At 44.4% G+C, this 16764-nt stretch overlaps 1 protein-coding gene across 1 annotated transcript in view; it reads right to left on the bottom strand.

Annotated features, from left to right (window-relative positions):
- SPIDR (scaffold protein involved in DNA repair) overlaps window positions 1-13778 on the bottom strand; it is a 273651-nt gene extending 259873 nt beyond the window's left edge. The window contains exons 1-3 of the mRNA XM_054985150.1: window positions 13679-13778; window positions 9507-9662; window positions 1434-1506 (exon numbers count right to left, since the gene is read on the bottom strand). Of these exons, the coding sequence (XP_054841125.1) occupies window positions 1434-1506; window positions 9507-9662; window positions 13679-13693 (244 nt within the window). The 5' untranslated portion in view covers window positions 13694-13778. The remainder of the gene's footprint in view (window positions 1-1433; window positions 1507-9506; window positions 9663-13678) is intronic.
- Between the last annotated feature and the right edge of the window lie 2986 nt (window positions 13779-16764).

Raw genomic sequence — 16764 nt, 5'->3', positions numbered from 1 at the left:
ACATTATAGTATCAGAGTATTCTAAATTAAACTTGTTCCTTCAAGTAATGTTACAATTAGAGATGGGCACGGAACAAAAAAACCCAGAACCACGTGATTCGTGGTTCGTAGCATTCCACGGAACATCAAACCATGAACTTCCAACCTTTTCCCAGTTCGTAGTTCATTGTTCCGTGGCATTTCAATCGCCCTGCACTGGCTGCTGAAGCCGGTGTGGGGCGAAAGAAGGTGTCATTTCACAGACCCCGCGCTGGAACCAGTGCAGGGTCTGTGAAATGACAGCTTCTTTCTCCTGCTGCCAGGGCTGTCAGTTTTACAGACCCCACACTGTTCCAGCGCGGGGTCTGTGCAACTGACAAACTGACAGCATGGGCAGCAGGAGAAAGAGGCTGTCAGTTTCACAGACCCCACCCCCCCTGCCGGTTTCAGCCCATCGGCTGAACCCCGCACAGTGTCTGTGAAACTGACAGCTCCTTTCTCCTGTGCAGGGACTGTCAGTTTCACAGATCCTGTGCTGGGTTCAGCTGATAGGCTGAAACTGGCGCGGGGTCTGTAAAACTCCGAACCCAGCCACGGAACGGCTGGGAAAATTTGTTTGTTCCATAAACACGCGTTCTCACGGAACGTGTGCTTCAATGCAAACGAACCAGCCATTCCATACGGAATTTTGTTCCGTGATTCATTTTGTGCCCATCTCTAGTCACAATGTATCACGATAATTACATAACATACCAAGATGCTTCAGCAACTTAATCAGCAACTTACATTTCTACGATTTACTGTCTACATTGTGAAATTATACAAGTAATATTTGTAACCAATATAAAAATGAACCTTCATGAACAAAGTCCTAGAATTTGCAGTTCTGAACAATGGCAGAGGAGCAAAAAATTACTAATAGTACCACCAACACATGCCAGAACTGAATGCCAATACAGTCTCTTCATGGACTAAGTTTCACTCAATTCCTGTATACACTAGATTTCTGATTCCTTTCTTTCCGTCTTGGAAAGGCAGTATTTGAAAAATGTACAAGTTACCACAATCAGAAAAAAAGTTTGACAACTTTTGGATAGCCCCATGTAACATCAGAATTATTTTCCACAAAAAGATGCCAGAAAAATACACAAAGTACGTGATTCACTGCAACAAAAAGAGCCAGAGTACATTTTACGTCACAAGATAAAAGTCACCTCCCACTACAGAGCCAGGTGAAGCTCTATATTGTCAACAAGTCCACAGATCTAAATGTTATTTTTTACCACAGGTATACCGGGGCAGATGAGTATAATGCCTGACTGGAATAAAAACAGGAAAGGCAGTCATACAATTCCTAGACTAAGATAGGAATTGTGACAGACGGTAAAAGCTATGCAAGTTAAGCACACACATTCTTATGCTGGTAACATAAAAAGATAAAATAGCTATTGTACCTTCATTAATTGAAGAGAATAGTGATGTAAACCTCTTTTTAACTCTAGATCCTTTTTTTGAAGATCTTGATGTCTGTTTTAAAATATAAATGAATACAAAATGGATAGATAATCATGTTCTTAAATTAACATTATTCTTAGGTATTTGTCAGGTTCAGAATACTGTATTGTACTGCTTCGCTTAACCGACTCCATTTTTAATCCTTTCAGTGTTTAAGTGCTTTCTCCGCAGGTGCCAAGGTTCCCAGGCAGCTATCTCACAGAAGAGGATTGTTTTGGCTACCGACGTTCCACCAAGAACCGGCCTTGGGAACTTTCGCTATCCTGACTTCAAAGGGGTTGTTTTGAGAACTATGGGGGGAGGTTGGGCCTACTGTGATCTGTTATTTTGTACCTCATGCTTTGCCAGTCATTGGTAACAATGCATATGTACCATCCTGAATATTGCATTCAGGCTAGTGGACTATAATGGACTATTTCTTCAATAAAAGCCTTTTGGAAACAATGGACTATTGTCTAATTGCAGAAGGCAGACTGGAGTAAGGACATTATCTAGCCACAGTTCTGACATTTTGTTACCAATCACCTTTTCCAATGCCTAAGCCGGATCAGACGGACTCCAAAGCTGTCCCAGTCAGGGATCCTTTGTTTGACCCGTATGCCTCTCCCGGCTCTCAAGGTTTGGAATCCCAAGAACCTGTACCGCGGGGAGATAGCTCCTCGGTTACAACGATTTATACCCTCGCTCCCAGCAGTGCGGATACTAGGCCGAGAGCCACAGCCATACCGCTTCTCTCCTTGCCCACCCCGACGCAGTGGGGTGCGAGACCAAGAGAGACGAGGGACCGGAGGGCCAGCGCGATGTTCACGCAAGTGCAGCTGGATAGTCGGCGCAGTTTGGAATCTATACCCGAGCAAACCAGTGGCCGACCGTGGCTGTTCTGGAACAGGACGACCGAGCAAACGGAATGGGAAACGTCCCGCCGTGGCGCCCTGAGTTGGGATTATGCGGAAGTCACCCCGTGGTCGGGGCAACAAGATGTAAGCGAGCACCAATGGGTGCAGCTCCAGAGCCGAATGATTGCCATTGACTCAGGAATATCAGCAATCACTGGTCTGACAAAAGGGGTCTTAGCCGCGAGATCTCAAGAGGAACAAGGGATAGAAACACCCTTGCCGTGGCAGCGGACGCTAACCACGGGACCGCCGCCCGAAACTATACCGATCTCACAGACGATGGGAGATGTGGGGTCCACGGAATTACGGGAGGAGGAAACTACGGATAGAGTACAGCTGTTGGAGAACAGACTCCTAAATATGGAAGAAAGTTTGGCAAATGCCGTCCACCTGCTTTCAGTGCTAGTGGCGGGGGACAGAGGTCGTGTTCCGCCAGCTGGTCTACCTGACATTAGCCAAAGTTTGGCTAACCTGCAAAATCAACTGTGGCCGCAACAGCCTCCAGAGATGGGAGACGAGGACTCTATCACCGGGGAAAGACCCTGCCCAGACGATCCTTGTCCAGATGAACCCCGTCCCGAACAACCGATTGCAACAGGAGATGTAGGTGCCGACGGGGGAGGAGGAGAACTGTGTCCGGAAGACCCTCGTCCCGATCGCCCTATAACTCCGGCTGGCAGTGGGACTGGAGGAGGAGGGGGAGAACCAAGACGACCGCTAGAGCCGGCTTCCCCGATAGTCCCACCACCTACAACTCAAGCGAGCCAGCCCCCAAGCCTTCCGGGAGGAACCACACCTCTGGTCATTCCAGGAGCGGGTAGGCCTCTTCCTACACCGGGGCCGCGAGGGGATACGGTCCCTCTCCAACCCATCTCTCCTCTCCCACCTCCGTTGCGGCCAGCTCCCACTCCCCTCCAACCAGTACCCGGGGGCTTACCGAGGGGGCGTCCGACACCTTCTCGGCCAGCACCAGTGCATCCGGCACCAAGAGGACCCCAGCCAATCCCCCAGCCGATTCCGGGGGCGCCGGGGATTCCCCAGCCGATTCCGGGAGCGCCTTTGCCGCACCAACCTCAACCTTATCCTCAGCATCCTCCGCCACAGCTACCGCCAACGCCGAGACAGCCTCCTTTACAACTCGCTCCGCTCGATGCCTACCCAATGCCGGCACCAGCTCCTAGACAAGATCTTCCCATGGGATGGGTCAAACTGGACGCTACGTTTGATGGAGACCCTTCCAAATTGGGATTCTTCCTGGTACAAGTTGTGCAATTTTTCAATCGATGGGGACATCTTTTCGGGAGTGAGGCCAGTCAAATAGAGCATCTGGGATCACGTCTCCAAGGTAAAGCTGCCGACTGGTATGTGGGACTTTATAACGTGGGGGCCCCTGAGTTAGATATGCTCCAAGGGCTAGTGGATGCGATCCGAGCCCAATATGAAGACCCCCTAGAAGAAACTAGGGCCAGAACGGAATTACAGGCTATTAGGCAAGGCAGCATGTCGGCTAGAGACTATGCCACAAAATTCCAACAACTCGCTGCCAAATGCCCAAGGTGTGAAGAGTCCACCAAGATTATTTTGTACAAACAAGGGTTAAATCCTAAATTGTTGGACCGAGCTCTCATGCAGGATAACCCTCCTACGCTGTTAGGGTGGATACAATTGACCTGCGAAGTCGAAAACCGTCTACTAGAAGTTCGTTTAGTGGAACAACACCAACAGCCTCCAGGCCAAAGACGTTCCTCCACTCCCCTCAGGGGGAGCCGGGGGGGCTGGATATGCCACTCGTGGAGCAAGAGATGCTAGATGGCAACAAGGGCTATGTTTGCAATGTGGCCAAAGTGGTCATTTTGCGGCGCAATGCCCATATCGGCCTGTGCAAAGACCTCTGCTCCAAGTAAGACGCCCAGCCCCCGCAGCCTACCCGGCGCCATAGCGCCCCACTCCAGCTCCAAGAACCGCTCCAAGAGGTAGGGGGGCATCGAGGAGGAACCTCTCCGAAAGAGGACTGGAATTGGAAGAAGTTATGGAGGACGATCCAACAGCCCTAACGGGGGGAGAGAATCCAGAGAGCCCCGCCTCGGGAAACGAAATGGATCTGTCGTAAAAGGACCCAAACGGCAGATCAAACCTTCGGCGGTTCCAGCTCCGAGCCAACCCCGTGGGTCCATACTCTTCATACCAGTAACGTTGGTGAATCCTGACAAGAAAATGCATATTCGCATACAAGCTCTAATTGACTCAGGCTGCTCCAGAGACATTATAGCACCAGCTTTAGTGAATGGACTAGTACTTCCCGTAAAAGATTTGGAAATACCGGTAATTTTAGAGCAAATGGATGGCACTAACATGAATCCAGTCACTACCGAAACCACTCCAATCATAACAGGCATGGGACAACATTGGGAAGTAAGATCATTCGTCATTAGTGCCACAGCGAAATACCCCTTGATCTTGGGAAGCCGGTGGTTATGCGATCATAACCCTTATATCAACTGGGCAGAGGGAAGTATCACGTTTACCCATGAATCATGTAAAGACCATCGTTGGAATCAAAATTGGGGTAATAACCCTACTGTAACTGAGCCTGCTCTCCTGACACAAGAAGAAATTAACCAAATACCCAAGCAATACAGAGCGTACACCCAAGCCTTCACAGAGGAAGAAGCTAATACTCTACCTCCTCACAGGAGGACAGACTATGCTGTGGAAATCTTACTGGGTGCCTCGTTGCCCAAGGGCCGTCTATATCCCATGAGGCCTAACGAAAGAGAAGAGCTCCGCAAGTTCATAGACCTGAATCTTCAAAGAGGATTCATTCGCCCGGCTAATAGCCCCCACGCAGCGCCAGTGCTTTTCGTTAAAAAGAAGGATGGGGGCCTAAGACTGTGCATGGACTTTCGAGGACTCAACGCGGTCTCCTCCAGCAACGCCTACCCCATCCCGCTCATCAGGGATCTACTCAACGTCGTGGCGCAAGGTAAGGTCTTTACGAAATTAGATTTAAAAGACGCTTACTTCCATGTCCGTATCCGAGAGGGGGATGAATGGAAAACCGCTTTTATCACGCCCCTCGGCCAGTATGAATATTTAGTTATGCCATTTGGCCTGGCCGGAGCACCCTCGGTTTTCATGTCCATGATCAATGAAGTGCTGCATGAATTTCTATATAAAGGCGTTGTAGTGTACCTAGATGATGTGTTGATCTATTCGGAGACTGAAGAGGAACACGTGGACCTTGTAAAAAGGGTCTTAACCACTCTCATGAATAACAAGCTACCCATAAAACTCTCCAAGTGTGAGTTCCACAAAACAGAACTCACTTATTGAGGCTACTGTATTTCCCAGGAGGGCTTGAAAATGGATCCAGGCAAAGTACAGGCAGTATTAAATTGGCAAACCCCAGCGACCCGCAAAGAACTGCAATCCTTCTTGGGCTTTGCCAACTTCTATAGAGAGTTCATAGCGAACTTCGCTCAAATCACACTCCCCCTAACCGAACTGTTAAAAACCAAAGACAAGGGGGACCAAGCCAAAAAACCAAGTGCAAAATTGTCCTGGACACCGGAATGCCAAACAGCGTTCCATCACCTCAAAACGCAGTTTGTTTCAGAACCCGTCCTGCAGCACCCCGATGAAAATCGCCCCTTCATAGTGCAGGTCGACGCCAGCGACGCTGCGATTGGGGGGGTGTTGCTACAGTGGGGGGCGGACGAAAGACTCAGACCCTGCGCTTTCCTCTCCAGGAAATTTTCTGAAGCAGAAAGAAATTGGAATGTCTGGGAAAAAGAGGCCTTTGCTGTAAAAGCGGCTCTCACTACCTGGAGACATTGGTTGGAAGGTGCCCGTCATCCGTTCGAGGTCTGGACGGACCATAAAAATCTAGAGGCCCTACGCAGCCCTCGCAGGTTAAACGCCAAACAATTGCGATGGGCAGAATACTTCTCCAAGTTCGATTTCACTTTGAATTTTCTCCCCGGCAAAACCAACTTCTTGGCCGACGCTCTATCACGCATGCCCCAACACAAAAGCAAAAGGGTGGAGACAATCGACACAGTCTTTTCACCTACGCAATTAGGGGGCGTGGTGACCACACGCAGCCGCACAACTCTATCCCATCCACCCAACCAAGGGTGGAGACAAAAATTAAAAGCTGAAGTGGAGAAGGAAGGGGGGGATGTACCCAAAGACAAATTGCAACGTTCCGACCAAGGGGAATGGCTTTGGGGAGATCGCTTCTATGTACCCAAGAGTTTGAGAAAAGAAGTTTTGCAACGCTGTCATGATGCTCCCATTGCGGGGCACTATGGGTACTTAAAGACGCTTCACCTAGTCCAACGCCAATTTTGGTGGCCGGGCATGCGCAAAGACATCTCCCAATATGTAGCGTCTTGCCCCATTTGTCTCAGTGCCAAATCCCGAAAAGGCAAACCTCCAGGACTCTTACAGCCGTTAGAAATGCCAAGTAGACCGTGGGAAATAATCTCTATGGACTTTATCACTGATTTACCCCCCTCAAAGGGGCACAACTGTATTTTGGTCGTGGTTGATTTGTTCTCCAAGCAAGCTCATTTTATACCTTGCACCACAATTCCCTCTGCTAGAAAATTAGCCAACATCTTCCTGAAAAACATTGTAAAAATACATTCTTTTCCATCCAAGGTGATCTCGGATCACGGAGGACAATTCGTTGCCAACTTCTGGCGGGAGCTTTTGCAACTGCTGGGCATTGAACAAGGTTTGAGTTCAAGCCATCACCCGGAAACAGACGGACAGTTGGAAAAAACTAATCAGATATTAGAGCAATTTCTACGCTGTTACATTAATTTCCAACAAGATAATTGGTTTGACTTGCTCCCCTTGGCAGAGTTTTCATATAATAACAGCGTGCACGCTTCCACGGGGGAAACTCCCTTCAAAGTCATCTATGGCTTCCACTTCAAGCCGTTCCCGTTTGAAGCGCTCCCCCCTCCTATTGCAGTTTCCAAAGACGTCTCCGAGTGGTGGGGGGAGGCAGCCCAACAATGGACTCAAATTAGAAAACACCTCATCAAAGCCAAACAGGATTACAAAAAGTACGCTGACCGCCACCGTGCGGCGGAATGGGAATTGCAACCTGGTGATCTCGTTTACCTTTCTACAAAGAATCTGAAAGTAACCCAGACCAGCCGCAAGCTAGCATTAAAATACCTGGGACCTTTTCCTGTTCGCAAAGTAATCAACAAAGTGACTGTTGCCTTAGATTTACCAAAGAATTTACGCCACGTACATGATACCTTCCATGTCAGTTTATTGAAAAAAGCCCCTTCTGCAGACCAGTGGCACACCCGTGCTCCTCCCATCCCTACGTTGATTGATGATCAAACCCACTATGAAGTTCAACAAATATTGGACTCTAGAATAAAACGGAATCAGTTGTTTTATCTCATCAGATGGAAGGACTTTGACTCTGGGTTCGATGAGTGGGTGAATTCTGTACATGTACACACTCCTAGACTAGTCAAAGCATTTCACTCTCGTTACCCACATAAACCTGGGGGGGGGGCATCTTAGAGGGGGCAGAATGTCAGGTTCAGAATACTGTATTGTACTGCTTCGCTTAACCGACTCCATTTTTAATCCTTTCAGTGTTTAAGTGCTTTCTCCGCAGGTGCCAAGGTTCCCAGGCAGCTATCTCACAGAAGAGGATTGTTTTGGCTACCGACGTTCCACCAAGAACCGGCCTTGGGAACTTTCGCTATCCTGACTTCAAAGGGGTTGTTTTGAGAACTATGGGGGGAGGTTGGGCCTACTGTGATCTGTTACTTTGTACCTCATGCTTTGCCAGTCATTGGTAACAATGCATATGTACCATCCTGAATATTGCATTCAGGCTAGTGGACTATAATGGACTATTTCTTCAATAAAAGCCTTTTGGAAACAATGGACTATTGTCTAATTGCAGAAGGCAGACTGGAGTAAGGACATTATCTAGCCACAGTTCTGACAGGTATTCACATATATCATTTTGCAGTTCATTTTACACAGAACGTTCTTCTGATTATGCTCTTAAAGACTTCTAGCAATGCATCTCTGTCATCTGCAAATCATGCAGCTGCACTGATCAAAGAATCTGTAACCATACAACATTTGTGTTATTCTTTACATTATTTGACTGAATTGGAGATTCTGCTACTGCTCTGGCAACATTTAAGGTATTTCTAGAACCTCAGCAGAGGGACATCTGTACCAGAGTTCGGAGACTATTATGTCAATGGATAAGTAGGCCTGTTACAATATTGGATGACTGTTAACAAGGCATAAAGACAAGTGTATTACTTGCACAAAGTAATATTGGTGAACCACCATGAAAACATTAGCACTCTACCATAGGATTACTCACTCTGTCCCAAAAGCTCCGCCCCAGACTTAACCATTGTTAAGAATTATGTTGGCACTGGCAGTACCAACGGTTAAGGTTAACTAGGTTTGCTAATAAACTTCAAAATTTGACTATCAGGAAGCCATGGCTGATGTTGGTGCTGATATAACATTTACACATGGGAAAGATCACTACAGAGACGTAATACATTCAATTTAAATTAATTGGTCAAAGCACCAACCTTTATAATTTTGAGGGTGGGGGAGGTCAGGAGCACCAAAATGGCTGCTGCAGGAGGTAGAACCAAGCCTAGTATCTCCCTCCCTGCTTTGCAAAAGAATTGCAGAAAGGGAATAAAAAGAAAATGAAGAAAAGACTGAGGGAGGGAGGGAGGGAAAAGGAGGAATAAAAAGAAAGGGAGGGAGGCTGGCAGGGGGAGAGAAGAGGGAACAGAACCACAAACTGACTGCAGTTGCTAATGCAGCAGAAACCCCTTTCATTTAAATGAGGGTCACCAATAACAAGCCCTGACTTACAATGGCCTCACCCACTTTCTGAAAAGCTTGGTGGGCATCAGAAGTGCTAGCAGCCACCACTGAGCCCATGGACACCAAGTTGGGGGAATTCTGGGTTAAACAACAGAAGATTATGTAACTAACAAAATTTTACTAGATGCAGAAATCTAATAAAAATTCAATTAATACATTCTTCAGCATACTCTTCAAAATTACCCCATAAAAATATAATTTTACCTCCAGCAAGGTATCCACCTGAAATCCATCACCACAACGAAGCCAAGCACTTGAAACTGAAGCAGCAGCCACTACTGTCCCAACATTTGATTTTCCTTCCTCTACAGGCTTCTCATCTGGAAAAGAGGCAAGATCTGCGCAGTGAACCCATTTCCGCTGCAAAAAAAAAAAATCACTTCTTTCAATCATTGGTATTTTCTCCGGTTTAAAAGTACAAGATATGACAAAAATCATAAAAGCTCATAAAAATAGAAGTCAGGTCAGAAAACTGTTTTTAAGACTCCTAGAGTTGCAACGCATTTCTTGATTTTATGTTTGACTCTTAAAACTTGAAATTTGGGATTAAACACTGTAGAATAAGGACACTAAATTAATCCTGCATTGGAAATTATTAAAAATAAAAGCATCTCACATTTCCCATTTATATGTAAGTTAACCAGTCACATACAGTGACTAAAACCTAAGCATGCTTATGAGTGACATGATTGCAGTTTCTATTCTTCCCTCATTATTACAAACATGCCAGCTAAAGATCCTTCCAACCAGAGCTACATAGAAATATTGTGGCAAGGATGAAGAAAAATGTTAAGTGGCCTATTTATAATACTTTCCTCTGTATGAAAGCAGTTTATCAGAAGTTCTGACCAGTTAACTAGTCAAAATTTCAGAGTGTCTTACAATGCCATATGTATATCAAACCTCCAAGGCTTCTAGTCACCCAGACTCCTAGAAATTTTATGTTAGTGCCCTTAGAAATTTTATACAGAACTACAAATGCTTTCCATCCAAAAATCTGACAAAGTTCCAACGTCAAAGGGCTAAGATCTAAACCTGAAATATAACATCCTGTTTGGGGTATATAATTTACGCGCCATAGCCCCTTGCACCTCAAGTTTCATAAACACAGCCCACCTGCCACTGTCCCTTAAAAATGGCTACTTCAGAATGCAGGTAACACTTGCCCAGTTTTGAACACTGCTGATTCCTGCCCGCTCCCTACATATTTATAGTATAGTTCTTCCAAAGAAAGATGCCCTGGTCATTTTCTTTAACCCCAAAACTGTAGAGACAAGAATGTTACTGGTTAGTCACAAAGCTTGTTTTAATTGATTTTTTTCCCTGGAATCAAAACTGGACACATTAGGAGCATCTTGCATAGCTAACACATGCTGCATTAAAACTGCCTGAAAGAGAAAAAAGTGAACATCTGGTGTTAAAATGAACTGAATTAATTTTTAAGGCAGCTAACTTGCACATGCAATGTGTTTCTTATAAAAATTACCATGACGCTTTAAAAAAATATTTTAAAATTGCTGTGTACAAAAAGAATTTGAAGACAAAACTTTCCATAAGAAGAATCTATTCATCCTAAATAAGGCTGATTCCGCACACGTTGGATAATGCACTTTCAATGCACTTTCAATGCACTTTATCAATCGTTTGAGGTGGGTTTTTTGTTCCACACACAAAAAAATCTGTTCCAAATGATCTATAAAGAGGATTGGAAGTGCATTATCCAATGTGTGCGGAATCACTCTAAGTTTTAAAAAGTTGTTTTGCTTACCAACATTCTTTACCAACAAACACCTGAAACATGGGCTATCTTGTATTTATTTCAACTATGACTTCACTGTTTATTTGACAGTAATACAGTTTATTTAGATCTGTATACCCTGTTTTGCTCCCCAATGGGAGACTAAAGAAGCTTACAATACTTTTTACCCCACATTTATTTTATCCTAAAATACATTCTGCATGGTTGGTTATGATGAGACAGGGTGAATGGCCCAAGGTCACCCAGCAAGCTTTCATAGCACAGTGGGGATTTCAAAATGGATCTCCCAGATCCTACATTGACACTGCAACTACTATACTATGCTAGCTTTCACTGTATATCAAAATAGATCTTAGAGGATGGACAACTAACATTTAATTAGACAAAGCATGCCATACAGCCCCATATTCAAGCCAATGACATGACAATGAAAGCAATCAAGGCAGTTCTTTTCTGTGCCATTATTGCATCATTTCAACTGCACACAGCACAATTAATTTAAGGTGGCTGCCATCAATAACTGCCTGGAGCCTGCTAAGTGTTCTTAGAAAATTGGTGGACCGGCTGGGTCTCCTGCCAGCAGGGCTTCTGATTGGCCACTGGAGAACTGATTGACTGTGCAGATTAAAATAATCTTGTTTCCATGGCAGCTGCCACTGCAGTCTTGGTTTTATTCTCTCTCATTCTTCTTTCAGTATATTTTTAAAAATTGCTCCTGTAGTCTCCTGCACTTGGGTTTCTTTGGACTGTGTGTGTGGCTTCACCTCCTCTGGTGGCCACTGCCCATAGGCTCAAAAAAGTAGAGGACCCAAGTTACATCTTGCTTGTTCGCTATCTCCCCTTCTACATTCAGCAAACCTACCAGTAAATGCTACTGAGATTTCAAGTTAGACTGCTGTAATACATTTTACATGAGGCTGTCCAAAAAGACAACTTGGATAGTTCAATTCGTGCAAAATGTGGGGGCTACCTGTGAAGATTTTTTGGAAACTTCAATTGGTGCAGAATGTGGCAGTGAGACTTGGACAGTGCTTTATATTTGGTTGCCTATCTACTTCTGGGCCCAACTCAAAGCACAAATTATCATGTTTAAAGTCCTTCAAGGCCAGGAACACTCATGAACTGCACTACTGGTGCAAACCAGTTTTATATGAGAGGCTTTTATTAGTACTGAGTAACTGGTTAGTATATTTGTCAATTTTTTAAATTCTTGATCAAGATTTTTTAATTGATTTTTTATTGATGCCTAATAAAATACTTTTTTGAGTTACCGTGTGCCCTTCTGGAGAAAGCAGGATGTTCCTAGAAGTAAGAATAAACAGGGAAAGGTCTGGCCAAGGATATTATTCTTCCAGTCATTTTGGTGATCATTACTGCTACATTAAAACTTGCGAGAGCAAATCTAATAATGACATAGCCACACAGCATAAAGCTTCCAACACCAGTACTGAAGGGCAGGGTTCTATATAAACAACAACAGCAAAATGAAAAGCTGCAGAGATCAATGCAACTGTAAACTATTCAGAGTTCAAATTAGCATTGGACCCCAAAGGACTGAAATAAAGCCTTGGGTTTGGCAGTCCTTTGTCTGCTCCCTTAACAAGATGAAAAGTGAACAAACTAATTGGTAAAATTTGGGGGCAGGGGTGTTCTTGTCACACTTACTTGTGCCTTGTGGAGTGAACTCTTGCAGTTAAATGACAACTGGTTATTTTAATAAATATGTTTAGAAGATAAGACATTCAAAGAAACACAGTATCCTTCCAATTAATTTCTTCATTTTTCCTTGCAACATGAGGAGTGGTTGATTACACACGAGGGAGAACACAAGTGTAAAGCCCACTCCTACTTTCTCAAGTAAAGTCAGTGAAATAGCATTCAACTAGCAGTAGAACTACACTGGAAAAAAAGTAAGACATGTTTCATTGGCCTGATTGGAAACATTTGTATTATTTACATTTTGTGACCTATTCCAAGAGGTAGCAGCAAACTTCTTTTGTATTAGTCATTTTAATTTTTTCCTGGTGAAAAAGAAAGGTGAGGTTCAAGCAAACACTTGGTAAAATTCTAGGACTCCCAAACTATACTTTTCTGGGCAGACACAAAGTGAAACAAAATCCCACATCAATCTCTATCAATTGTTACACTTCTGAAGTGAGCTGAAAGCTCATACCCTACCACAAACTTTGTTAGTCTTATAGGTACTACTGGACTCTTGCACTTTTCAAATGTTACACTGAATATATACCAGATACTCTCCGTTTTGTGGCATTTCATTTAACTATTATATGTAACGAACCATGCTTTTCAGCCTTTGAAAACCGTCACTTCAGGAAGTTTATACAGAATCCCTGCCACAGCCGGTCAAAAAATTCTGATAATTAAAGCTAAAGTTTCACTGAAAATCTGACATTCCGGCAACCGCAGTTTTCACGCATACACATACTCTGATCCTTTGTAAGACTGCACTCACAGTCTTGCTAACCAAATCTTCTGAACACTCGTACAGCACTTTGGAGATCTAAAATATTTAGGATTAATAAAAGATGGTTGACGGATACCCCTCGCAGAAAACGTATTTGCCCGCCGACTACTCAGCCCTCTCCTACTCTCGTACCTTCTTGTTGGGCATTGCAGCTCCTCAGGACGAGCCCCTCATCGGCCACGCGACGTTGGAAGACACACAGCAAAGCCACCGCCCAACACCGGCGACGAAAACTTTCTTCCCGCAACGGGGCTAAAGGCCACACCCCCTCGCTTCCAGCTTGGCGCCGTTTCCCCGGCTGCGCTCTTGATTGGGGGAAATGCGACAAAATTCCCGCGACGTAACCCAGAGGGCTTTCCTGCAGCTTCTCGCTTTCGCCTCACGAGGGCCGTCGCGAATCAAGGCCATTAAGTCTCGTCGCAAGGTTTTAAGCTCGGCGCTCTCGACTCTGCGGAAAGAGCTTTATGGTTCTCTACGGATTTTATCGCGAGTTTTGCTGCGGAGTTCCGTGTGCGTAACCAGAGTTCTGCACTGTTCTCAGAGGAATTCTCTGTGAAGGACAGCAACAGAAAGATGGCCTTGCTGGAGCAGCCCTAAGGGTGCCAACCTCTAGGTGGAGCCTGGCGATCTCCCAGAATTACAACGGATCTCCAAACGACAGAGATCATTTCCCCTTTAGAGGGTGGATTCTGGCGTTATACCATGCTGAGTTCCCTCTCCACTCCAAACCTCCCTCTCCCCAGGCTCCATTCTCAAAATCTCCAGGTATTTCCCAAACCAAAGTTGGCAAGCCTAGCCTGGTATCCTGTTTTACACAGCTGTCAACCAGTTGCCCTAGTAGCACTGAAATTCAGAGGTTTACTCCTTCTGCATATGGAAGTTCCCTGTAGTAGCCATGATTAGTAGCCATTGATGGACCACTCCTCCTCATGAATTTGTCTAATTCCCTTTTAAAGCCATCTATACTCATGACAGTCACTATGTCCACTGATTTACACCCTTCATCCTACATTATGAGTTAAGTTGCTTAATTCTATTGAGAGTTTCTTAGAAAATGGGTAACAGAATACATTAAAAAGCATTACTTCATTAATGGAGTTTTGATTCAGACACAATAGAGAAAATAACCACAATATTGGTTAGAATATTGAACAACAATCTGGGAGGCCCAGGTTTGAATCTCTGATTCTGCCAAGGAAGGTCACTGTATTACTTTGAGCCAGTCACACAGTCTCAAGCTCATGTACCTCACAGGGTTGTTGTGGAGATACAAAGGAGGAGAAGAGAACAATGTAAACCGTTCTGGGTCCCTGATGGAGAGAAAGGCAAGGTATATGAAGTAAATCAATAAAAATGACTTGTTTCTCATCTGGTGACCTCATCCAAAGCAGATGGAAGCTAGATGGAGGAGTTCCTCATCTGTCCAACCACAATGGATGGCATCTGTATAATTTTCCTTCCTGCCACTGCCTGCCTCTATAATGATTTTGGCCATGATCCCAAATGCAATTTAAATCTTGCTAAAAGGAAAAATAGTTTCATGGTTGAGCTGAAGTCAGTTTTATTGTTTAAAACATTATTTTCACCCTCACACAAGGTTCCTAATGCACTTCACAGAAATTAAGTAAATAATGAAACAGCTGATAATTAAAACAATTAACAAAATAAGCCAATATCATTGACCTGAGAGGTACTCCTGTGTTAGTCTGTTAATCTGAAATTTAAAGGCTCTCTCATTGTAAAGATTAATGGATTTATAGTGGCATATGCTGAATTGATTGCAAATAGTTACAGTAGTCATGAACTGCAAATATCTGCCATTTCTTTGCAATGTTTTATCAAAGTTTACCATTCAGTTAAGAACATAAGAGAAGCCATGTTGGATCAGGCCAATGGCCCATCCAGTCCAACACTCTGTGTCACACAGTGGCCAAAAACCAGGTGTCCTCAGGAGGTCTGCCAGTGGGGAAGGGACACTAGAAGCCCTCCCACTGATTGCCCCCCCCAAAGACCAAGAATACAGAGCATCACTGCCCTAGACAGAGAGTTCCATCTATATCTTGTGGGTAATAGCCACAGTTTTGCATAGAAATATCACAGACTGTGCTTATTGCATGTCATAGCCTTTTAACCAGGGGCCATTTCGTAGAAAAAGAGCCGCAGGAACTTATTAGCACAACTCATTAGCATTTGCCACACCCCTTGACATCACCAGAAGTGTGTCATTAGCATAACTGGTTTGCATATGCCACACACCCTGACATCACCCATCCTGGCTGTTTCGGCCCCAATCCAGGCTGCAATGGGCCCAAAATGGCTGAAAATTAGGTAGGCAGGGCCACCTGACATGTGACCTCTGGAGAACTACCGGAACTGCATTCCTGTGTGTTCCCCCTCAAAATGAGCCCTGCTTTTAACCATGATCATTCAATGACTACTAGTCACGGTGACTAAAAAGAACTTCCATATTCAAAGGCAGTAAGCCTTTAAACACCAGAACACAATATTGGGGCGGGTCTTAACCTCTATCAATGCAGATAGATGCTCAGATATAACCCTCTAAACTGCTTTAAAATGCACTCAGTTGTTACTTATTATAACATGTGTTTATTAATTTTGATGTATGTATTTATTAATGGATTTTAGTATTAACTTCTTGTATGACTGCAAATTCATGATTGTATATAGTTTAATAGTTTATTGTTATATTTTTTTAAAATAAAGATACATTGATTTTAAAAAAATCAATGCAAAATTACTCCTGTCTAAGCCTGTTAATTTCAATGCGCTTAGACTGAAGTAACTGCTTAGGATTGCACTGTATATCCTGTTTGTTGCCCCCCCCTCCCCAGGGCAACTGGTTGAATGCTTGGGAAATACAGTGCTGAACTAGATGGACCACTAGTCCAATCTTCTTAACCTCACTGTTTATATTTACAATTCCTATTGCCATATGCCCATACTTTTCCCCCTTCAGACTAGGATCTGGAAGATCCAAGTTTGAATCCACACTCTTCCATGGAAATTTGAAAGGTGTGCTCAGGCTAACCACACACACTCAGTCTACCCTACCTCACAGGGTTGTTGTGAAGATAAATGGAGGTCTGGAGTACAATGTAAGCCACTCCCTGCATTGGGGAGAGGATGGGATATAAATGAAATAGAGAAATAAGCATGTAGTTAACAAGAAACACAAGAGCAAGCCAAGCCCCGGCAAT

This window comes from Eublepharis macularius, chromosome 7 (assembly GCF_028583425.1).
Source record: "Eublepharis macularius isolate TG4126 chromosome 7, MPM_Emac_v1.0, whole genome shotgun sequence".
Lineage (NCBI taxonomy): Eukaryota > Metazoa > Chordata > Lepidosauria > Squamata > Eublepharidae > Eublepharis > Eublepharis macularius.
The sequence above is the reverse complement of the archived record's forward strand: the minus strand, read 5'-3'. Positions and strand labels throughout refer to the sequence as shown.